Below are 24,670 nucleotides of genomic sequence, written 5' to 3'. Positions count from 1 at the left end.
ATAACTCTTGTGGGTTAAGCATACATTTCAATATAATTTACAGTTGCAGAGATTCCAGTCTGAATAACTTCTGTTTCAATGTTGTATCACCAAAATCCCAAACAACCTCGAATCTCGTATTTCTGACTTCATTTGTCCAGCTAGTTTTCAACTTTGGATCAATATTAACGATGACCTAGTGTCTCTTCTGCTTTACCCAGACTACTGAGCATGGCTAGGGAAACACTGAATCTCGCAGAAGGGTACCAGGACAAACTCATTGCCCGTGGTATTTTCTAGCTTGATGTGTGCTAATCAATGTTAACAAAATTAAACTGTTCGTATGTGGTAAGTCTGAGACTCTGCAGAACAGGGCAGGCCTGCTGATTCTGTCATGGGACACACAGGTGACACTTGCCAGCAGGTAGTCACAGTCAGGGGTGCTGGAAAGGGGCTGGCATTATGGCATAGCAGAGTAAGCCAATTGCCTGTGATACCAGCTTTCCATAAGTGTTGGTTCAAGTCCCAGCTGCAACACTTCCAGTTCAGCTCCCTGTCAATGTGCCAAGTACTTGGGCAGCTGCCAAGCACAAGCAAGACCTAGATTAGGGTTCCCCGCTCTTGGCTTCAGCCTGATCCAGGCCTAGCTGTCTGGGCCATCTGGGGAGTGAACAAGTGGATGACAGACTTTTCCATCTCTTGCTCTCTCTCTCCCTGTATTTCTGCCTTCAAGTAAATTAAGCAGTACAGGAAAGAAATTGCGGAGGATGGCAAGACTTCAACAGTGAAAAGCCTAAGCAGGACTGGGCTTGCCAAGGGAGCAGTTGCAGAACAGAAGACTCAAAGGCAGAATTCAAGGCACTAGTGGTAAATTATATACTCATTTCTGACACTGCTACTAGTATATTATTAGTTCATATTGGCAGAAAATAAATTTTCCTCAATAACTAGTTGGAATTTCATGCTAAAAGTACTGCATATAGATATACAGAGAGATTTACAGAGAGAAGGACAAAAATCTTCCACCTGCTGGTTCACTCCCCAAATGGCTGCAACAGCTGGAGCTGAGCTGATCTGAAGCTAGGAGCCAGTAGCTTCCTCCAGGTCTCTAATGCGGGTGCAGGGTCTCAAAGCTTTGGCTCATTCTCCACTGCTTTCTAAGGCCATAAGCAGAAAGCTGGATCAGTAGTGGAGCAGCTGGGAGCAGCCAGGTCATGAACTGGTGTCTGAATGGTAGACACCAGCGCTGGGATGCCAGCGCTGCAAGGCAGAGGATTAGCCAATTGAGCTGTCACGCTGGCCTCTGCATATTTGCTTTAAAGGAAAAAAATTTGGAATACTTTTCTTCGGGGTTTTATTAAATGTAAGTGTATCCTAACTAAAAAGATATGCAAATACTGACTTCTTACTATGTACTTGTCACTTTTTAGAGCAATGGGATAAAAAACATAGAAAGTTCTTATTCTCATGAAGCTGAAACAAGAGTATAACAGAACAGTGCATGAGGAAAATGAAGGCAAACATGATAATTTCTATTGCAGAGAGGAAATAACATTAGAGAGGTGGTCGGGAATGGCTTCTCTGGCATATTTAAGTAAGACTGAATGATAAGGAGGAATCAGTCAGTTGATAATCTGGGGAGAAAGGCATTCAGGTGGGTACAGTAATGGCAAAGGCACTATACATATATACACACATACACAAATAAGTAGGAATATTTAAAAATACACATTTCCAAGTAATTTTTATGAAAGCTAGTAGTAGTACATAGTATTTACACAAAATTAAGAAAAGAATAGGAGCCAGTGTGGTGGTGTAGCATGCTAATACTCCACCTGTTAGTGCCAGCATCCCATATGGGCACTGGTTCTCGTCCTTGCTGCTCCATTTCCAAACCAGTTCCACACTTGTGGACTGGGAAAGCAGCAGAGGATGGCTCAAGTCCTTGGGCCTCTAAACCCATGTGGGAGACCAGAATGAAGCATCTGGCTCTTAACTCTTAAGTTACTAGTCATAAGAAGCGAAAATTAGGGCATTCCAAGGCAGGGCTTTGGGAAGGTCATGAACTGAATCCTGGTGGCTCTTCTTAAGGAGACACTGACAGTCCCACACAGTCTCTTGTCATGTGATGCTTTATCAAGTCCCAGCACACCATAGCAGGAGCACTGTCGTCAGAGCCAGACCAATGGGGCCTGCCTGACCTTGCAGTAGAACCTCCAAAGTGTAAGCTAAGTAAACATTTTCTTTTTATAAAATTAGCTGCCTTGGGCATTTAATCACAGTAACAAAAAGTTGACTAACACACCCAGTTTTATGACTAATGTAACAGGCTGGGAATGAGTATGATACAGATCCTATCCAGTAGAATATAATGACCTTGTGAAATACTCCTAAATTGAAAGTATACTCAGACTATAATAAGTCCAATGTACAAGCAAATTATTCGCATAAAAACAGAGATAAGATTCCTTTGAGGGAAATGGGCAGGTCTAAATACACAGTAATGAGGAATAAGAATTTCAACCATTAACAGCAAATGAGAGAAGGAAGGTGTATTTAGATAAAGGAGAGTGGCATGGAGCAATGAATGATGTGGACGGACAGGTTGAAGAAAGGCAGCTATTAGTTTGTAGTATTATCATCTATCAGAAATGTATTCTAAGGCTGGTTTAAAAAGATGTATTGTAAAATTAGTTCCTTTCCATAGCCGTTGTTCTTTTCAGAATGAACTTCAGATCCATGTATTCCACAGGGAATGCTGATACTCAGAATTATATCTATGAACTAATTTGTGAAATATTCCTTACTTTATTTAGTGTTCTAAACACATGTGAAAGCAAAGTATCTTTCTGTTTCCTCAGGTATCTATTTATGAAATCTTCATAACAGTGTATTTTCTGAGTAGGTTTAACAATTTTCTACAAATTACTTTAGCAAACAAAGCCATGAGAATATTGAACCCTGGGGCCAGAGGTGGCATTCATGATAGGGCACTGCTTCACTCAGGTGCCTAGGAAAGCAGCAAAGGATAACCCAAGTGTTTGGCCCCTGCACCCGTCTGGGAGATCTGGAACCTCTTGGCTCCTGGCTCCTGGCTTTGGACCAGCCCAGCTCCGGCCACTGCAGCCATTTGGGAGTGATCCAGCAGATGGGAGATGTTCTCCAACTCTCCTCATCTCTAACTTTTTCAAATAAATAAATCTTTATAATCTTCATGTATGTGTGTATATGTGTGTATGTGTATACATGCACACACATATTTATAAGTAACCTCATCCCTCATTTTTTTCTCTAATTTGTTTATTTTGGAAGTAGAAAAAAAACAGAGAGAGAGAGAGAAACAGAGACGGTAAGCTCCCAGTCTTCTGGTTCATTTCTCAGATGCCTGCAATAGCTTTGGTTGAAATAGGCCACAGCTGAGAACACAGCTCAGGTTAAAAGGGGCAATGATCTAGCCACTTAAGTTGTCACTTGAGCACTATGGCACAATAGGTTAAGCCTCCATCTGCAGTGCTGGCATCCCATATGGGTGCCCATTTGATTCCTGGTTGTTCCACTTCTGATTCAGATCCCTGCTAATATGCCTGAGAAAGCAGCAAAAGATGGCTCAAGTCCTTGGGCCCCTGCAGACATGCAAGAAAACCAGAAGAAGCTCCAGGCTCCTGGCTTCAAAGCAGCCCAGCTCTGGCTATTGTGGTCAGTTGGGGCGTGAGCCAGATGATCAAAACTGTCTCTCCTTCTATCATTGTAAATCTGTCTCTTAAATAAAAATAAAGCTTTTAAAAAAATTTTACTCCTTCAGAGGCTAACTTCTAGAATACTTCTCAGCCTTCCCCATATTAATTTTTGTTTTTAAAGATTTATGTCTTATTCTTAGAAATGCAAATTTACAGAGAGAAGGAGATACAGAGAGAAACATCTTGTCTGCTGGTTCACTCCCCAGCAAAAGTGGCCACAGCCGCCGGAGCTGAGCCAATCTTAAGTTAGGAGCTTCTTATGGATCTCCCACATGGGTGTAGGGTCCCAAGGCTTTGGGCCATCCTCTACTGCTTTCCCAGGCTACTGCTTTTGAGCTGCTTGGGAGCTGGGTGGGAAATGCAGCAGCTAGGACATGAACATGCATCCTTACGAGACCCTGGCTTGCAAGGTGAGGATTCATCCACTAGATGACAGTGCCAGGCCCACTAAATAAATCTTTACATCACTTTAAAAAAAGCATAAAAGCTCTTGAAGTTTTAACTACAACCCAGGAGCAAGCTCAGGGGAAAACAACAAAACCTGCCACAGAAACCATACAACAAATTTAGCTTATATGTTAGACTAAAGATAACTGTTGCAGAATATCTTATTAGCAGGAGGAAATTAAACACCACATTATTTTGTGAAAATAGGATGTTGAAAGTTTCAGAAGTATAAAGCAGTCACAATACAATACAAATACTGCAAGCTTTGTTAAGCCAGCAGTTTAAGTTTCAGTAAGATAAAAATTACCAGTAACATAACAATAAAATGTAATGTTCTGAGTGTACATAATGTTTTTTGGGTAAGAAACAAGGTAAGTGTGGCATTTTGCAGAGGCAGTCGAAGCTGAGTTAAGTATGACAGGATTTCTATATGAACAAAAACAAAATTTATCTTTCGTTTTAATTTCTAATGAAGTGCAGGTTTACAGGAGAAAAAAAACTAAGAGGAAATTATTGTGAAGCAATAATGTTAATAAGGAAAAACAGTCAAGAAGACAAATGAGACATGAAATGATAGTGAAGTTCTATCAAATCAATTAAGTTCTTCAGGCCTGTTTTCTTATCACAGATACAGGCACAGTGATCCTGTTCTATCAGTCACACATGGTGTGATGGAAAGTAAAAGAAGTCACACATGAAAGTACTCTCTGAAAACGAGAAAGGGACCATCTTCATCTGGTTTACCGCTCTGTCTTCAGCATCTTGACAAACACAGGTGCACACGTTTCTTACCTGAGTATGTGTTTTTAACAAGCTTTTCTGAGGAGCTGAAGTAAAAGCAAACCCGTTCACAGAAACTCAATCACAGAATGATAATTCAAACATTTCAAAAAGCACATCTAAAGTTTATAATTTAAAATCTACCCAAGGTAATCCAACTGTTGTAGGTATCCAATTCTATTTTACCTTTCCTGGGATGAAGCAACAAAGATTTGAATCCACATACTTCATGAAAGTCATATTTAATAGCGACAGCCGTGTTTCGACAGCAGCAAGGATGTCTGCGTGACGAGCTAGTGAGTGATTTCTCCTTTCTGACTCTCTCCTGTAATGGCAATAACAATAAAACACAAGCACTAAAGCAGCACTGAGGGCTGCAATGTTAAGCAATCAAAATGCCTTAATGGCACAGTCTACTTTGACATGTTAGTACAGGAACCTTTGATGGGGTCATAATTCAATTCTAAGAAGAAACGAACCACTGTGTCCAGAAATCCTTGCCAAAGACTACTACTTGCTGACGGACTAGTTGAAAAAATTAAGTTCATTTTAAACAATTTAAATTTTTTTAAAAAATATTTACTCTGCAAAGGCAGATTTACAGAGAGAAGGAGTGAGAGAGAGAGCTATTCCATCTGCTGGCTCACTCCCCAAATGGCTGCAACAGTCAATCTGAAGCCATGACCCAAGAACTTTTTCCAGATGTCCCACATGGTGCTGGGGCCCCTGGACTTGAGCCATTCTCCACTGCCTTCCCAACCTATAAGCAGGGAGCTGGGACTATAATTGGTACACATATGGGATGCCAGCACCTGCAGATGAGGATTCTTCAGGTAAGCCACCACCGCAGTCTACAATTTCTTTTTATTTATTTATTTTCTGCTATGTCAAGTATAATGGCTATTAAGAAAAGCAGATGAAGAATTACATATGAATATGTACTAAAACATTTGTTTTTGGTCATAAAATTTAGCTCTTTGAAACTGAAAATAGTTTTGTTAGAAATTCAAGGGGCCTGCACTGTTGTATAGCCTGTTAGGCCTTTGCATGCAACACCCGTATCCCATATGGGTTCCAGTTCAGGTCCTGGTGGCTCCACTTCCAACCCAGCTCCCTGTCTATGACATGGAAGAAGTTCCTGGCTTCTGGCTTTAGACTGGCCCAGCTTTGACTGTCGTGACCATTTGGGGAGTAAACCAGCAGACAGAGGTTATCTCTCTCTCTCTCTCTGCAACTATGCCTTTCAAATAAAAATAAATACACCTTTAACAAAGATTTCAAATATAATTATTTTAAACTACATAATCTAATGGAGTTCAATGTATTCAGAGTTGTACAGCCATCAGAATTACCTAAGAACATTTTTATTACCACAGAAATGCTATAACCATAAATCCCTCCCCTTCCATTCTTCCAGCCCCTGGCAATTACTAAGTTATTTTTGCATCTATGGATTTGCCTTTCTGAAACATTTTAGAAGAATGAAATCATATAGTACATGGCATTTTGTGTCTGGCTTGTTTTACTTAGCACAGTTTTCACGGGTCATTTATTTTGTAACATGTTTCTTTTTATTTCTAAAACATTTACTTGAAAGGCAGATTAACATATAGAGAGAGAGATGGGGAGAGAGACAGAAATATCTTTCATCTCTTGATATACTCTGCAAATGGTAGCAAACAGCTGGGCCAGCCATTCTTAAGCCAACAGCCAGAAAACTCCACCCAGGTCTCCCATACTGGTGGCGGGGGCCTAAGCACTTGGGTTATCCTTTGCTGTTTTCTTAGGTGTATCAGCAGGGAGATGGACAGGAAGTGGGGCAGCCACGACTCAAATCTTCTCTGGGATGCTAATGCTGTAGGTGGCCTTAACCTACTGTGTCACAGCACTGGCCTCTCTGGCTTGCTTGCTGAAAACCAACTGGGGAGATGAACGCTTATTTTCTGAACTCTAAATTCTGTTTCATTGATCTATGTCTGTCCTTAAATGGCTACCATACAGTTTTGATTATTGGGAAATATGAGTCCTCCAACATTATTGTTCTTTTTCAAGATTATTTTGAGTCTCTTTCTATTTCCAAAAAATTTTACTATAAACTTCTCAAGTTCTGCAAAAAAAAAAAGAGCTGAGATTCTGAATATGGAGCCAATCTGGGGAGTACTGACACATCACTAGGAAATCTTCTAATCCATGAACATGGACTAGTCTTCTCTTAAGTCTTTAATCTTTTCAACAGTGTTTTATGATGTTCACTGTAAAGTCTTATACTCTCATCATATTCATTAGCAAGTTATTTTATTCTTTGATACTATTGTAAACAGAATTGTACTTTAACTCTCATTTTTTAGTTGTTCACTGCTAGTGTTGAGAATGCTAAACCTATTAATGAATTAACTCCAACAATTATTTAGTATATTTTTCATATGTGAGATCATATCATCTAGAAAAAGTTTTTCCTCTTTATCCCACTTGGATGTCTTTAATTTCATTTTCTTGCTCTAACTGTCCTAGCTAGAACCTATAGTAAAATACTAAACAGAAATGGACAGAGTTGGCAAATCACAGTAGAAATCTCTAACTATGATCTATGAGTCCTTTGCTGCAAAAACATGGAAATCACTCAATATGTAAACCTTGACATTGAAAAAAAAAAGGCTAGAAGTAAAATCCCTTACTAAATTAGTCACAGTTTACCTTGGGAGTTGTGCTTTAACTTGTTTCTGACATAGATTGTGGTACCTCTCCACTTTCAGAAATCCCTGATTCAACATTCTCTGACAGACCAAGTCCATTCTTTTACAAACCTATAAGAAAAGGAAAGAAGACAAAAATCAGTAACTAAATTAATAACAGTTAATGTAGAAAGAAAAACTGATGGCTGAATGTCCTCTGTGACTATATTGTTCCTTAGTTTGCTGCTTTAGTCTTTCTGTTGTCTGAATTTTTAAATCAGTATTCATGGATGAATCTCATACCACATAACTTCTATGGCATCATCAAGAAGTTCATATTATATGTGGTAAAGAAATTTACTTGGCATCTCATGAAGAAATTAATATTATGTGTGGATAAAATTTACTTTAGGTGTTTATTGGATATTCTGAATGTAAAACTACTATTACAGTCAGAGATCACAATGCTTAAACCAGTGAAACAAGCAACTTGAAGATTTTTTTAATAGTTCAAAACAAATAACTATTCTAGCATGTATATACACACATATACATATAAACATAGAGGCTACAATAATAAAACTGGGGTATTTATATTCAACTTGAGTCTAACCTCTTACAATGTTTATATAATCTATTATCAAAATCACAATCTTACTTCTAGTGATGTAGTTGAGTTTTATATTCTATGATGGTCAAGGCCTTTATGCTAGATACCATTATACCCTCCAAACACTAACTCTGTGCCGCAGAATGTGAATGCCTCAGGATTAGAAGTCAGATTGCCTAAATTTGAGTTTAATCTGTAAGCATTCTTGTAAAAGTCACCTACCATTTGAAAGCCTGAATTAGGTACCTGAGTGGATAACTAAGTCACAGAGAAATCATTAGGAATGAATAACACATGCTAAACCACTTGGTAAATTCTATAGTGTCATAGAAAAGATTTAAATCAATTTTATCTATGTACTAACTTGAAAACTTAGTTCTATGTATTATATTTTTTAAGATAATCTATCATCTTCCTTTTTTTTTAAAAGATGTACTTATTTTTATTGGAAAGCTAGATATACAGAGAGGAAGAGAGACAGAGAGAAAGATCTTCCATACACTATTTCACTCCCCAAGTAGTCACGATGGCTGGAGCTGAGACAATCTGAAACCAGGAGACAGAAGAGTCTTTCAAGGCTCCAATATGGATGCAGGGTCCCAAGGCTTAGGGCCATCTTTAACTGCTCTCCCAGGCCATAAGCAGGGAGCTGGATGGGAAGTGGGGCTGCCAGGATACAACAGTCAACCATATGGGATCCCAGCACATGCAAGGTGAGGACTTCCACCACTAGGCTGGGCCTCCTATCATCTTCCCTTATAAAAGGCAGAGACACAGCTGTGATCTGCTGGTTTACAATCCAAATGCTGAGCCAGGCAATGCCTAGAAGCTAAGAATTGAATTCGGGCAACAGGGACACAATCACTTGAGCCATCACATGCTAACTCCTTGGTGTGCATTCAGAAGTTGAAACCGGAATTGGAGCTGGGGACCTAAACCATGGTATGCTAACATGGGCTGTGAATATCCCAGCTGCAAGGACAACATCTTTTCCCTAATTTTTTTTTTTTTTTATTTATTGAGAGACAGTGAGCTGTCATCCATTGGTTTACTTGCCAGTTGCCTGCAGAAACTGAGGGGTTGCCATTGGAGGCTGAGAATGTATCAAGGTCCCTGATGTGCATAACAGGAACCCAACTAATCAGACTTCCACTGCTTTCCAGGGTCTGCAGCAGCACAAGTTGGAATCACAGTTGGAGCAAGGATCAAATCCAGACACACGAACATAGGATGTAGGCATTCAAACCCAGTGGTTTAATCACTAGCCCAAATGCCTGGATTCACCCCGCTGCCCCAGCATCTTTCATGATAAATCTAATGCAAAAAATCTTTGCTTTTTTATTTTTAATATATATCCCTTAGGATAACTTTTTTAAGATTTACTTTTTATTTTATTGGAAAGTCAGATATATATAGAGAGGAGGAGAGACAGAGAGAAAGATCTGTCCTCTGGTTCATTCCCCCATCCCCACAAGCCACAGTGGCCAGAGCTGAGCTGATCCGAAGCCATGAGCCAGGAGTCTCTTCCGGGTCTCCCACATGGGTGCAGGGTCCCGAGGCTTTGGGCCGTCCTTGACTGCTTTCCCAGGCCACAGACAGGGAGCTGGATTGGAAGAAGGGCAACAGGGATTAGAACTGGTGCACATATGGGATCCCAGTGCGTGCAAGGCGAGGACTTTAACTGCTAGGATACTGTGCCAGGCCCAAAATCTTTGCTTTTTGATTCCTGGGGAGTCTCCATATGGAGAGTCATCCACTTGAACGTTAATTCTGTTTATAGAGTTGGGTGCTCAAAGTAAATAGTACTGAGGGAAATCTGCCCAAGTCAACTAGGCAGGAGCTGTCATCCCCATCTCTAATAACACAAAAGGCATGAACATTTCTTTACTGTTGATCAAACTTGCTATCTTTTTCTTCAGCATACAGGAACAAAAAATTTTGGCAAAATGAGTTGAAATTTAAAAAATACCAAATGCCATGGTTGGGATATGGTTTACATGTATTCCCTCCCAGGGCTCACGTGTTAGAATCTTACTCCTCAGTGTGGAGATGTGAGAGACCAAGTGGCAGTAGTGAGGTCACTGGGATTAAGGTTTAGTTCTTGTGGAATTCCAGTTAGTTACCTTGAGAGTGAGTTCTTAGGGGACCTGGCGCAGTGGCCTAGCGGCTAAAGTCCTCACCCTGAACGCACTGGAATCCCATGTGGGCACCTGTTCTATTCCCGGCAGTTCTGCTTCCCATCCAGCTCCCTGCTTGTGGCCTGGGAAAGCAGCTGAGGATGGCCCAAGGCTTTGGGACCCTGCACCTGCGTGGGAGACCTAGAGGAAGTTCCTGGCTCCTGGCTTCGGATCAACACAGCACCGGCCATTGCACTCACTTAGGGAGTGAACCATCAGATGGAAGATCTTCCTCTCTGTCTCTCCTCCTCTCTGTATATCTGACTTTTGTAATACAAATAAACAAATCTTAAAAAAAGAGAGAGAGAGTTCTTAGCAAAGATCAAGCATAAAAGCTCCTAGATCTGCTTTCCTGTCTTGTGGTGTGACTGCTCTCGCTCATCTGTGCCCTCAAGGTTATTCAACCACCGCCACACCCTCTTCAGGGCAGATGCTGGCTACAGAATTTTTTTAGGAAAATAAGCCCTTTTTAAAGTATCCACTTTGAGTATTCTGTTGTAGCAATAGAAAACAGACCAATATACTTCCTGAACACATCATGTCAAATCAAAGATATTGGGAAGTAGGAAAAACTTTCCAATTTCAAAACAAATTGCAACAGTACATTTTAAGTACTGATACTAAGCAATTTATATTAAATGATGTTTTAAAATATGGCGGAATCTATTTCTAACTTGTTAGCAACATTTATTCAGTGCCCACTGAAAAACTCAATACCTATGGATATTAACATTTGTAAAATTAAAAAGATTTATTTTTATTGGAAAATAAAGACTTTCTGTTCACTGTTCATTCCCCAAGTGCCCGCAATGGCCAGCACTGAGCCAATCCAAAGCCAGGAGCTTCTCTGGGTCTCCCACATGGGTACAGGGGCCGCAAGGCTTTGGGCTGTCCTCAACTGCCTTCCCAGGCCATAGGCAGAGAGCTGGATGGGAAGTGGAACAGCCAGGACACGAACTGGTGTCCACCTGGTATCCCTGTAGTTTCAAGGTGAGGACTTAGCCACGAGGCTATTGTGCCAGCCCTTGTAACTGGTTTAAAGAAAAATAATTCCTTTCCAAAACAACATACTAGTAAGTGTTATAATTTTACATTTTTACAGAGCTCTTCAGTATGTGGTTCAATTGAATCAAAGAGTATTTCCCAATCTGCTTCTGCATTCACTTCACCTCTTGAGGTACTCTAACCTTAGAAAAACTGCAGAACACATAAGAATACACAAGCAGTGTCTAGTGTGATGGCTCAATGGCTAAATTCTCACCTTGCAAGCACCGGTATCCCATATGGGCATCGGCTTGTGTCCTGGCTGCTCTGTTTCCCTTCCAGCTCCCTGCTTGTGGCCTGGGAAAGCAATGAGGATGGCCCAACATCTTGGACCCTGCACCTGTATGGGAGACCTGGAGGAGGCTCCGGTTCCTGGTTTCAGATCAGCTCAGCTTTGGTCATTGTGGCCATTTGGGAGTGAACCAGCAGATAGATGTTTATGTCTCGCCTTCTCTCAGTAAATCTGCCTTTTCAATAAAAATAAATAATCCTTTGGAACAAAAAAACAAAACAAAACCAAAAAAGTATCAGAGCCAATGCTGTGGCATAGTGGGTGAAGCCTACCTGAAACACCAGAATCCCATATATGTGCAAGCTGGAACCCCAGCTGCTTCACTTTTGATCCAGCTCCTTGCTAGTGCATCTGGGAAGTAATGATGATGCAAGTGCTTGGGTCATTGTACCCATTTGGGAGACTTGGAAGAAGCTTTTGGCTCCTGGCCCAGCCTGGCCTACCAATGGCCATTGCAGTCAACTAGGGGGGTCAACCAGCAGATCATCACTAACTCTTTGACATACGTACATACATCTTTATTTTTAAAGAAGATGTATGTATATAGTTGAAAGGCAAAGTTAGGGAGCGAGGAAGAGATCTTCCATCTGCTGGTTTACTCCCCACATGGCTACAAAGGCTGGGGCTAGGCTGACAGAAGTCCAGATCTCCTATGCAGGTGGCAGGGACCCAAGTATTTAAACCATTTTCTGCTGCTTTCCCAGCACAGTAAAGTGAAGCAGCTGGGAATTGAACCAGCACCACGTGGCAAGCCATTACTCTTAGTAGCAGCTTAACCCATTGTGCCACAGCACCAGTCTTCAATTAAATAACTAAAAGTAAATAAAAGCCTCTATTTGATGTATAAAATAATCAGATGGATATTTATCTGTTTGAGAAGAAAAACTGGAGGCAGGCATTTTTCCTAGCTATTAGAATGTCTGCATTCATACTGGGTTTGAGTTCCAATTCAACACAGCTTCCTGCTGATGGAGACCCTGCACACAGCGGGGCATGGTTTAAGTAACTGGATCCTGGAGTTCTTGGTTCAGTTCTAGTTGTTGTGGGCATCTGGGGAGTAAGCCAGCGGATTGCAACTAGCTGTTAAATATATACATCCACTAAGTATACACATACTTAAAGACTGAGGTAACTTTTAACCTTTTAGAAAAATACTTGTTTCTGCAGGCTGCACCCCTTGCTGATATTTTTTGAGATTAAATAACTTATTAGCAGGATTATAGTTACTTACATATTTATAAAGTAGGTCAACACCTACCTCAATGATTTCAAAGTACAGTCTGAATTACTTTGGTATACTAGAGCTTTGCTGCACTGAATCCAGCTAGCAGTCAGTTTTCCTTTCAGAGTGAGGAATGATGTTGTTGCTTGAGTACATGAGCAAACTTGTGCCATGAGGACAGAGGCGGTGGATGGCTCGCCTCACTTGGTCTTACACTACTGAGCCAAACAGACAGTTTAGCTCTCTATCAGAATCAGATGGAACTTGATATCCTTTCTTTCTTCCTGTTCCTTAAGATGCTTTTAACACCAACTACTTTAAAAATAAACTGCAGAGAAGCATCAGGAAGATCAAGAGCAAATCTGGTTTCAGGGATTCTCGAGATGTTACCACCTGTTACACAATGTACTTGGGCAACATCATGTGAGTCACTTGGGCTCACAGGGATTTACAAGGGTGTCAGGCTCTTTGTGGCCAGTTTGCAAGTTGATTTGTTCATGTTGTGATGTCAACTTCAGCTTTGTGGCAATGCTGCAGCAGCAGACTGAGCTGACTGCAGCAGGCCCTTCCCAGTATAGGCAGGGACCTGAGGTGGTGAGCAGCAGTCAGGCAGCCAAGAGAACAAAGATGGAGACCTGGGTGTGGGGGTCTTAATCATCTAGAAACAACCAAATATGAGTGCCAACTAATAGCCGTACAGAAGTACTGTATGGAGGCCGAGAATACGAGATAAGACCAATTAAGGCAGACACCACATGGTAAAAGATGTGAATTAAAGTTTGAAGGAGGAATCCTTAGAGGATGCTAAAGTGGAGGTGCTGGTATGTATGAACGCACAGCCTGGAGTGAAGAAACCACCAGAAACCAAACATTTCTGAAGAGAATCAGTTATGTGAGCGAAGGCAGAAGGGATGAGATCTCCCCGGGCTGTGGGGCAGGTGTCTGTGAAGTAGTGAAGATGCCATCTGGGACACTGGAATCCTGTTCTGGGAGTGCCCACATGTGCGTGCTGCCACTTCCTGTGAATGAGCAACCTCAGAGTGAGAAGTGACAGTGAACTATTTGGGTCCCACCCAAGCGGGAGGCCAGGATCAAGTTCCTGGAACTCGACTCTTGGGGAGTGAAATAAAACAAAACAAAATAATTAAAAGTTTGTAGGAAAATGGAATAATAATAATAATTATAATAACAACTCGGAGGCCAGCACTGTGCATAGTAGGCTAAGCTTCTGCCCATGCTCTGGTAGCTCCCTGCATGTTCCATGTGCCATGGGAAAAGCAGCAGAGCATGGCTCCAGGCCCTGCCCCTGCACCCACATGACAGACCTGAAGGAGCAGCTTAATCAGCTGTATCACAGTGCCAGCAGTGCCAGTGCCCACTGCAGTCATTCTTAGCAATGCAGGACACATACTGTACAATTAGAAATCTGTGATTTTTGTTCTGTTAAATCTAATCCTTAATATCAAATCTTGATTATAAAGTGGACATTTTTAAACATATGGTAATGAAATAAACTTAGAATATATGGTACCTAACAGCTGAAAACAATTTTTTTCCCCTCAGATGTTTAGCTACCTTGGAATATAGTATTCTGGATTTCTTTAGTTTTGTTTAAGATATGGTAGAGACTTTAGGATATTTTATCACCTTAATAAGTGCTGTTTTGGGGGGAGGGGTGGAAATCAGCACTGCTATAATATACATGAGGAGTTGGTAAAAAAAAATTCATTAAAAAAAAATGTCAAAAAACAAAAACCGTTTAGGGGCTGGTGTTGTGGCATAAGAGAAGCCTCCAGCTGCAGCACCTGCATCCTATGTGGACACCAGGTGAAGTCCTGGCTGCTCCACTTCCCATCCAGCTCCCTGTTTGAGGCCTAGGAAAGGAGCAGAGAAGATGGCTTAAGTCCCTGGGTCCATGCACCCACATGGGAGACTGCAAAGAAGCTCCCTGGCTCCCGGCTTTGGATTGGCTCGGTTACAGCTGTTGTGGCCATCTGGGGTAAACCAGCAGATCGAAGATTTCTCTCTCTCTAACTCTGCCTTTCAAATAAAAGAAAATAATTCTTCAAAAAATGCTATAACTTTAAAAATGAAAGCCTTAAAAAATAAAACCTTTATATCTTAGGATCAAGGAAACACTGCCGTAAAATCCAATTTGTCAGATTCATTCTTTGGTACTCTGCAGTTATCAAATGAATTCAGAACTCAATATTGTTCTCCACACAAGTCAAAGCTGTAATTAAAGATCACCCCACTTGTGAGACTGTGACTTGAAAGGAACTTAAAAACACAAGAAACCTATCCTTTCTTTGTACAATGAGAAGACTGAGATTTTAAAAAATTTATATGACTTGTCCAAAGACATCCAATTTTTTTTTTTAAGATTTTATTATTATTGGAAAGCCGGATATACACAGAGGAGGAGAGACAGAGAGGAAGATCTTCCGTCCGATGTTTCACTCCCCAAGTGAGCCGCAACGGGCTGGTACGCGCCAATCCGAAGCCGGAAACCTGGAACCTCCTCCGGGTCTCCCACGCGGGTGCAGGGTCCCAATGCATTGGGCCATCCTCAACTGCTTTCCCAGGCCACAAGCAGGGAGCTGGATGGGAAGTGGAGCCGCCTGGATTAGAACCGGCGCCCATATGGGATCCTGGGGCTTTCAAGGCAAGGACTTTAGCCGCTAGGCCACGCCTCTGGGCCCAAGACATCCAGTTTTTAAGAGATAAAAGTGAAATTCCGGATCCAGGTCTTCTAATTTCTGCCTTTTTAAATTAGTGATCTGGGGGAGGGGAAATCCCAGAGCCTATGGATCTGTGCCATAAAGTATAAATAAATAAATGAACAAATAAGTAAGTGATCCACAGCCACATAAAATGAGATGTTTAAACCAATCATTTTGAGTTGATTAGTTTTAACCAGTGTTCTGTTTCTACAAAAAGTGCTGACAGCAGAATAGAAAGTAACCTATCTTGAAGAATTTCAAGGAGACATAAGAGTTTTCACCACACCACTTATCATCATCTTCCTATTGTCTTTCCCAAGTTCAAAGTGAAAAAACATCTAAGTCTAAATTATAGGACATCTTACAAACATCTCTGGCCTGGATCTCCAAAAATTGAATGTTATGAGATAAAAAAAAACAGCTGGGTTCAGTTGTAAATTAATAAGTCCAATCTTAATTAGACACAGTGACACCCCCCCCAAAGAGCTTTAAATTAGAACATTTTGGGGGCAACTGAGAAATCTGACTATAAACTACAATATTAAATGTCCTGGTAGTGATGATTCTGTGATTATGTTAAGTATTAAGGGATAAAGTAGCCTTAAATTGTTAAATTTTTATCATGTTACTCAACTTCCAAATGGTTTAGTGGAATATACTGATGAGATACATGTATGTATGCAAACACACAGAAATTAGGGAAAACAATCATGCAAATGAGATAAAGCAAATGTGCAAAAAGTTAGTGATAGATGAAAAAAAGGAAAAAGGAGGAATAACTTTTTTGGGGGGAGGGGGGATGACCTGTATTCCTAGTCTCCTTTATAGAGGAGCTGAGCACACACAGAAACGCAGCAGCTTCCTGCACTACTTTAAATGGCTATTCTGTAAATGACACACAAGGTTCAGGTCACCTTATCAATGTTTTTCTCACAAGTTTAAGTCACTCATTTTCTTAAAACATTTTTGCAAAATTTTAAACATAATCTGGGATAAACTAAAAGGAAAAATTGCTAATATCTCAGAGGATTAGTGATGGATTTTCCTACTCTCATATAATTTACATAGAAAACACTTTTATTTCAGTGGCATAATTTCTCACAGTTTAGTCAGAGCAGTGAAATGTTTTAAGAAATACTTCATTTATTCAATCAAGGTTGAATACTTATTACATAGTTCTAAGGCCAAAAAGATTCTTGATGAAAAGATTTAAATTGAGTGCAAAAACAGGTTTCTAATGAAAATGATTTGAGTATAAGTGACATGATGATACAAAAAAGACTTGAAATTCTAAGTTCAGGGAAGAGTCGCTAACGCTTGATGTTTATCGTGAAGGTACAGAGATAGGAGGGAAAAAGTGTCTGCAAAGTCCCAAGATGTTTGGGAAATTAAACAGCTAGATGTTTGCTGCACTCAATTTTAAGTGCAAGACACTAGAAAGTAGGTAGTAAGAGAAAATCTCCATCAAAGATTATCATATGCTCCCAGTCTCAAAAAATCATGAAATTAGAACCATATGCATAGGCTATCCTTTTAATATAGGATCTTTTTCGATATTGTAAGAATTGACACAACCCAGAGTTTATCAAGGTATATGGAGATCTGGTCTCTTTTACAAAACCACCATGGTAAAAAATGAAAAACTGTTTCATTTTCAACGTCCTTATCTATTCTCCCCACCAGAAGCTGTATACTCTGCAGGTTCTCATGTAGCTTTTCTTCACTGGTCTACAGAACTCAGTGGTAAGGAGGAGTTTAACCAACAACTGTATACCTTTATATTCCCCCAATTCAGGCTCACTTTAATCCCTCTAAATCACCCTTCTCTAGTTACTTCATCGTGTTAGGTCACTGCTACTCCAGGAACTGTTCTTCCACCTTGACTAGCTGGATAAAACCTGCCTTGGGGAAGCCTTGTCTGATGAAATCCTTGTGCAGGGTTCATACACTCTGTTATGATGACGCTGTACAGGGGGCTCCATGAGGACCCCTTACTGAGGCTCAGATCAGCAGGAAGGATGAACTCCCCGCCCCCCCAAGAGCCAAAACATTATAACTTCTTCCCAGTAACTAAGATTTTGGGGACAATACCTTGACAGTCTTGACTGATATATTTTGTAAGCGAAGATATCAGCAGTTTACAAATGGATAACTGATTTCAAACAAGGAACAGAAGAGAATGTTAAAGATGAAGCCCTCTGGTACAACATTCACATCAGTATTATTGTTGTTGTTCTAACTGGAGAGGATCAGAAACAACAGTGAATACAAGATCTCTCAACTTCTTTAGCTTACACAATTCTAACCAGAAAATTGAAGCTGAACATACTTTGATGGATGCCAAAATTGATGTGCCCAGATAAGCTGCAGATAAGAGCCAAGCTTTCAGTGGAAATTTTTAAAAAGTGGTATCAAGACCCTGAAGAGAAAGCACAATCAACGGTCGTTCTTGTCTTGCACCCGCAGGGATCCAATATGGGCACCAGTTCTAATCCCGGCAGCTCCACTTCCCATCCAGCTCCCTGCCTGTGGCCTGGGAAAGCAGCAGAGGACGGCCCAAAACCTTGGGACCCTGCACTCATGTGGGAGGTCCGGAAGAAGCTCCTGTCTCCTGGCTTTGGATCATTTCAGCTCTGGCTGTTGCAGCTACTTGGGCAGTGAATCAGTGGACAGAAGATCTTCTCTGTCTCTCCCCTCTGTATGTCTGCCTTTCTAATAAAAATAAATAAATCTTAAAAACTACAACAACAACAAAAAACCCACAATCAAGAGACCCGCATTGTGGCATAGTGAGCTATGTCTCAGCCAGCTCCACTTCCCATCCAGCTTCCTGCTTGTGGCCTGGGAAAAGCCAGGCGCTTCTTCTAGGTCTGTCACGTGTGTGCAGGGTCCCAAGACTTTCAGCCATCCTCCACTGCTTTCCCAGGCCACATGCAGAGAACAGGAGCAGCTGGGACATGAACAGGTACCCACCCATATGGGATCCTAGTGCTTGCAAGGTGAGGATTCAGTCATTAAGCCATTGTGTCAGGCCCCAACAATAGTTTTCGGAGAAGTTCAAGGCTTTTTATTTATGGACTCTCTGGAGGGCTAACGAGCAATAAAACCCCCAGCTTGCTGGCAGAAAAAATGCCCAAGAAAGCTTCTCCAGAGTTTTCCCCTACCAGGACAATTCCCGCTCATTCCTGTTCCCAAACAAGGGCAAGTTTGTGAGGATTTTGAAGGAAAACTAGGTGTCCACCTTGCAGTCCTGACTGGCTCCTTCAGAAATTTGTTTGCCTGTCAATCAAAAAAATCTTCAAGGGGGGGCCTGGCATGGCAGTCTAGTGTCTACAGTCCTCACCTTGCATGCCCTGGGATCATATCTGGGCAATGGTTCTAATCTCAGCGGCCCTTCTCATCCAGCTCCCTGCTTGTGGCCTGGAAAAGCAGGTGAGGATGGCCCAAGGACTTGGGACCCTGCACCCGTGTGGGAGACCTGGAAGAAGCTCCCGGCTTTGGATCAGCGCAGCTCTAGCCTTGCAGCCACTTGGGGAGTGAATCACTGGATGGAAGATCTTCCTCTCTGTCTCTCTTCCTTTCTGTATATCTGACTCTTCAATTTAAAATAAATAAATAAATCTTTAAAAAATTGTGCTTGGGCCCGGAGGCGTGGCCTAGCGGCTAAAGTCCTCACCTTGAAAGCCCCGGATCCCATATGGGCGCCGGTTCTAATCCCGACAGCTCCACTTCCAATCCAGCTCCCTGCTTGTGGCCTGGGAAAGCAGTTGAGGACGGCCCAATGCTTTGGGACCCTGCACCCGCATGGGAGACCCGGAAGAGGTTCCAGGTTCCCGGCTTTGGATCGGCGCGCATCGGCCCATTGCGGCTCACTTGGGGAGTGAATCATCGGACGGAAGATCTTCCTCTCTGTCTCTCCTCTCTGTATATCTGACTTTGTAATAAAATAAATAAATCTTTAAAAAAAAAAATTGTGCTCATCCAAGTAACTTTAAATATACAGGAGCAGCTAAACATTTCAAACCATTTCTGTATAACCAATGCTTTCTAAGCTCTGGGGATATTCTTAGAGCAATATTCAAGAAAAAAATTATGAACTAGCCCGTACAAATATCTGAAAATATTACAGCAATTTGCACTTAGAGCAAATCATCTAAAGAAAATACCAAATTAATACATGGATTATGAACCTGTCTATAAATTAGATGCTAACAACAGTTACAGCTGAAGTCCTAAATAAGCAAGTACACAAACTGGAAATAAGAAAACATAACTGAACGACACATAACAATATACAGACTAGCTCACCACCTGCCAAACAGCTGACATTGAGCTTCATGTCAGCTATTCTAATCTCAGATAACATTCAAGCATATCCAGCCTAACTGCATTATCTTACAATGGGAAGAACTTTATACACCAGGTAGCAGCATATATATTAAAGTTTCCTGAATTTTGTTTTTTTTTTCAGTTAACAATTTTTTAGGTGTAAACAGTCACTTCAATTGAAAGATGGATTGAGGGTTTGGGGAGGGGTGGGGAGAATCCAAGTACCTATGAAACTGTGTTACATAATACAATGTAATTAATGAATTAAAATAATAATAATAATAAAAAAAAAAGAAAGATGGATTAACCACCTTCCGAGCTCCGTCTCTTGACTGCCGAGCTTATAAACGATCATAATTAAATTTACGCTGACATCTAGTGGCAGGAAAGAATACCTTTCTTCTCTAATGGTACCGGAATTGTACCTTTTGACGCCAAACCTTGGAATCTACAAACCAGTCACTTCCAAATCCCCACAAGAGATTACCCATTTGCCCTATTTAAAATTACCTATTAAACCCTCAGTAAAGAAAGGAATAAAACAATAGTTTCCCCTTAGCAGAAAACTGCATTTGCAATTGTAACACTGCATAATCTGTTTGGGGGTGGAGTGGGGTGGGGAGGAGTGATGGTGGTGACATAGGGAATTCAAAAAAATCTGTGTGTGAAGGTATAACCTTAAAGGGAACTTTAAAAGGTCAGAAGAGCCAACTGCTTAAAGATTAAGCATGCATACACTATCTCACTTGTTACTGAAAGGGATGCCATTTACGAATAAATCAGGCAATGTGTTTTAGCTGTCTCCTTGTATAGAATAGTTTGTCTCCTTTAATAATGTTTTATTTTTAAAAAGGTAAAAAGACAACCAAAGAAACCTTCACAGCTGTCCACAACATTTATAAAGCATAACTGTGAAGCTTCCAAGCTTTACAAAGCCATTGTTTGGCTGAATGGCTCATTTCAATCATGCTAGACCCAATTTCCAGTCCATGAATGTACAGCAGGAATTCAGATCAGACACCATTCTCTGCAAAAATTGTAAGGACTATTTAAGATTCCATATGAGACCCTCTGGAAAATCAGGGAAATTTTTGAAATACCTCTTTTCAGCCCACCCTATAGACTGTTGAAACGTTATAGTGACAAGGAAAAAAAAAATCTATAAATGTGAAATGATATTTACAACTTTTTCTTCTAAAAATAAGTATTCATTTCTTTTAAAAATACAATTATAATTAAACTAGAGGTGCAAGACTAAAATATGGCATATTGATGAATAAGAAAATGCTACACACAGCACATTCAGAAATATGTCTTTGTCCTTTCAAAAACAACCTGGAGTGCCGATCTAGCCTCTACAGACTCGGTTTGCAATCACTTCACAATGTCATCTCTTTCAGTCCGCTTACCACTTAAAGATCAATGCTCGGAATGGTAGTGAAATATCTGGCTGAACTATGACATTTCATCGAAGCTACAGACACATCACCGGCATGCCGTACCATCCCAATGGCAAATTTGTAAGTTTAAAAAAAAACCCGTGGATTCAACCTCCGTGACTTTAAGGTACAACCCCCTCCAAGCTAGTTAGTGGGTGCCAATCACTAGTTAGTGACTTAATTGCGAGAGGACAAGCGGGGAGGGGGAAGAGAACCCTTGAAGAGGCAAGTTGCTTCTATAAGAACCGGACACGTCTGGATGAAGCCAAACCGGGATGGGCATTTCCTAAGAGATCTCCTTTAGTGGTCAACCAGAGCCCTGGGGTTGGATTCTTCAGAACCGGAATTTGGGAGAACTGCCCGATCTTACTTTTTTCCAACAAGGGAACTTGGGTGGTTGGGGAAACAAAACGCTATTCTTGCAAGACAAACCAAACCTGGTCGAGATTATCTGCCTACTTCTTAGTTCTCTCCCCTCTACCCCGGCCGCGGACTGGGAAGCGGCTGTACAAATACAAAAGGGCAGGCAAAGACCCCTCTGGGACGCGCTGTCAGCTGGGCACGCCGGGCAATCCAACTCTGCTCACTTCGGGGCGGGTGGCCAGAAGCCAGCCCAGGGCCAAGTGGTCTCGGGAAGCCGCCCCCGGGGGGGCCCAGATCACTCCCGCAGACCGTCGCCGATGGACAGATCTGGGCGGGAGGGGTGCGCGCTCCGGGATCCGGCACCGGCTGGGGCTCGCGGGGGTGCTCTCCCTGGGGAACGCGCCCCTTTCCCCCAGCCCCGGGGAAATGGCGGAGGGGACCCACGGGGGCCTCACCAGGCGGAGCTGGCTAATTTCGTCGTAAGACATAAAGCTGAGGATGTTCTCGATGGCTACGATGGGCAGCGCCACCAGCGTGTTGTTTTGAGGCAGCTGGTCAGGAGCCAGCGCCGGCACTGAGGACACCTGGGACCCCGGCTGCGGGGTCTGGGACGGCGGCGGTGGGGGCTGTCGTTGGGCAGAGCCCGCGGCCGAAGAGGAGCCACCGTCGCCGTGGCCGCCGCCTCCTTCCTCAGCCATCCTCTCCTCCGACGCCGCCGCCATCTTGGGAGTTTGATTCCTTCCCCCACGGCAAGGGGAACAGGGACACTTCCTTTGCGTCACTTCCTCCTGCAGCCGCCAGGGAGGGGTACCTGGAGGAGAGGGAGGAGCATTTGGGGATGACTAGCGGCAAGAGGGGCGTGTGTTTGGGTGGACGCCGCAGAAGGATGGTCCTTATCTTCTCTTTCTTTCAAAAGTGGAAACTACTTGAGGGCATCTGTTCAAATGAACTTCACGCGGGCAGTCTTACCCAAAGACTTGGTTCCTGACAAAGGTTAATAGTATCTTCTAGTAAGTATTAGATGGAATAGCATCTTTTTTTCAAGCATAGTAATGATGTCGTTAAATAAACGGGGATGAAATATCGTTAAAAACTGCAACATGAAAATATGGTAAGGGAAAGAAGTCAGATGGATCACCTAGTATAGGACTCCGTTTCTATGAATTACCTGAAACAGGCAAATCCAATGAGACAGAAAGACGGTAGAGACTGCGGGTGGCGAGTGAAAAAGAGGAAGTGGATCCACTTGGGTACTGGATTTGGCAGGGGAATTGATAAGCATGCCCTGAAGTTAGGTAGGGGTAATGGTGGGACAATCTTGTGAGTATGCTAAAATCCACTGAAGTGCATAATCTAAAGTAATGAATTGTATTATAAATGAATTATAGGCCCGGCGCGATAGCATAGTGGTTAAAGTCCTTGCCTTGCACTCGCTGGGATCCCATGTGGATGCTGGTTCTAATCCCAGCAGCCCTGCTTCCCATCCAGCTCCCTGCTTGTGGCCTGGGAAAGCAGTGGAAGACAGGCCAAAGCTTTGGGACTCTGCACCTGCATGGGAGACTCAGAGGGAACTTCCCGATCTAAGCTTTGGATCGATTCAGCTCAGGCCATTGCAGCCGTTTGAGGTATGAACCAGCAGATGAAAGATCTTTCTGTCTCGCCTTCTCTCTGTGGATCTTTCAAATGAAAATAAATAAATCTTTAAAAAATTGATATGAGCGGGCCCGGCGGCGTGGCCTAGCGGCTGAAGTCCTCGCCTTGAAAGCCCCAGGATCCCATATGGGCGCCGGTTCTAATTCTGGCAGCTCCACTTCCCATCCAGCTCCCTGCTTGTGGCCTGGGAAAGCAGTCGAGGACGGCCCAATGCATTGGGACGCTGCACCCGCGTGGGAGACCCGGAGGAGGTTCCGGGTTCCCAGCGTCGGATTGGCGCAGCATAGGCCCGTTGCGGCCCACTTGGGGAGTGAATCATCGGACGGAGGATCTTCCTCTCTGTCTCTTCTCCTCTGTGTGTATCTGGCTGTAATAAAATGAATAAATCTTTAAAAAAATATATTTAAAAAATTGATATGAGCATAGGTATAACAGATTTAAAAGTTACAGTAGAGAAATTTGGTGGATGTCGTCATAAACTAAATGAACAGCATTAACATAACATGTTATGAAAAGAACTGGCATCTTGTGCTTTTAATATGATACCCTGGAAAGGATACAATATGATGTATAACCTCCAGTGTTTTGAAAGATTTATTTATTAGAGTTATACAGAGAGAGAGAAAGTCAGAGAGATGGAAAGGGAGAAGGAGGGGGAGGAGAGGGGAAGGAAGGAGGGAGGGAGGGAGAAAGAGAGAGAGAGATAGATCGAGATCTCTTCCATCCATTGGTTTAAGCCTAAAACGGATACAATGGCTGGGGCTGGGCCAGGCCAAAGCTGGAACATTTTTCAAGCCTCCCACATGGTTGGTGTGGGCCCAAGAGCTTGGGACATCTTCTTCTGCTTTTCTCAGGCTATTAGCTGAGAAATGGATCACAAATGCAGCATCTGATCCACAAAACAGTACCCACTATGGGATGCCAGAACTGCAGGTTGCAGCTCTACTCGCTACACCACAATGCCAGCTCCCATAACCTCCATTTAAGGTTGGCAAATCTAGATGACTAGATCGCTGGCCCATATTCTTCAAAAACACAACCAACAATGACAAAGAGGACTGGAGGTTTAGCTTGTCAGGTAAGACATCCAGATCCCACACTGGAGTGCTGAAGTTTAGTTCCAGTTTCCTGTGCCTGATTCCAGCTTCCAGTTAGTGTAGATCTTGGCAGACAGTGGTGATGACTCGGAAATCAGGTTCCTGT

At 42.2% G+C, this 24,670-nt stretch overlaps 1 protein-coding gene across 2 annotated transcripts in view; it reads right to left on the bottom strand.

Annotated features, from left to right (window-relative positions):
- The window catches only part of FBXO28 (F-box protein 28), a 30,265-nt gene extending 7,683 nt beyond the window's left edge, over window positions 1-22,582 (bottom strand). Inside the window, exons 1-3 of one of the 2 annotated variants that reach the window (XM_012930542.2) lie at window positions 22,270-22,582; window positions 7,638-7,747; window positions 5,130-5,268 (exon numbers count right to left, since the gene is read on the bottom strand). In XM_012930542.2, coding sequence (XP_012785996.2) covers window positions 5,130-5,268; window positions 7,638-7,747; window positions 22,270-22,536 — 516 coding nt within the window. In that variant the 5' untranslated portion in view covers window positions 22,537-22,582. The remainder of the gene's footprint in view (window positions 1-5,129; window positions 5,269-7,637; window positions 7,748-22,269) is intronic. The other variant, XM_058669223.1, reaches the window with a different exon arrangement.
- Between the last annotated feature and the right edge of the window lie 2,088 nt (window positions 22,583-24,670).

Source organism: Ochotona princeps, chromosome 10 (assembly GCF_030435755.1).
Source record: "Ochotona princeps isolate mOchPri1 chromosome 10, mOchPri1.hap1, whole genome shotgun sequence".
Taxonomy (NCBI): Eukaryota; Metazoa; Chordata; class Mammalia; order Lagomorpha; family Ochotonidae; genus Ochotona; species Ochotona princeps.
The sequence above is the reverse complement of the archived record's forward strand: the minus strand, read 5'-3'. Positions and strand labels throughout refer to the sequence as shown.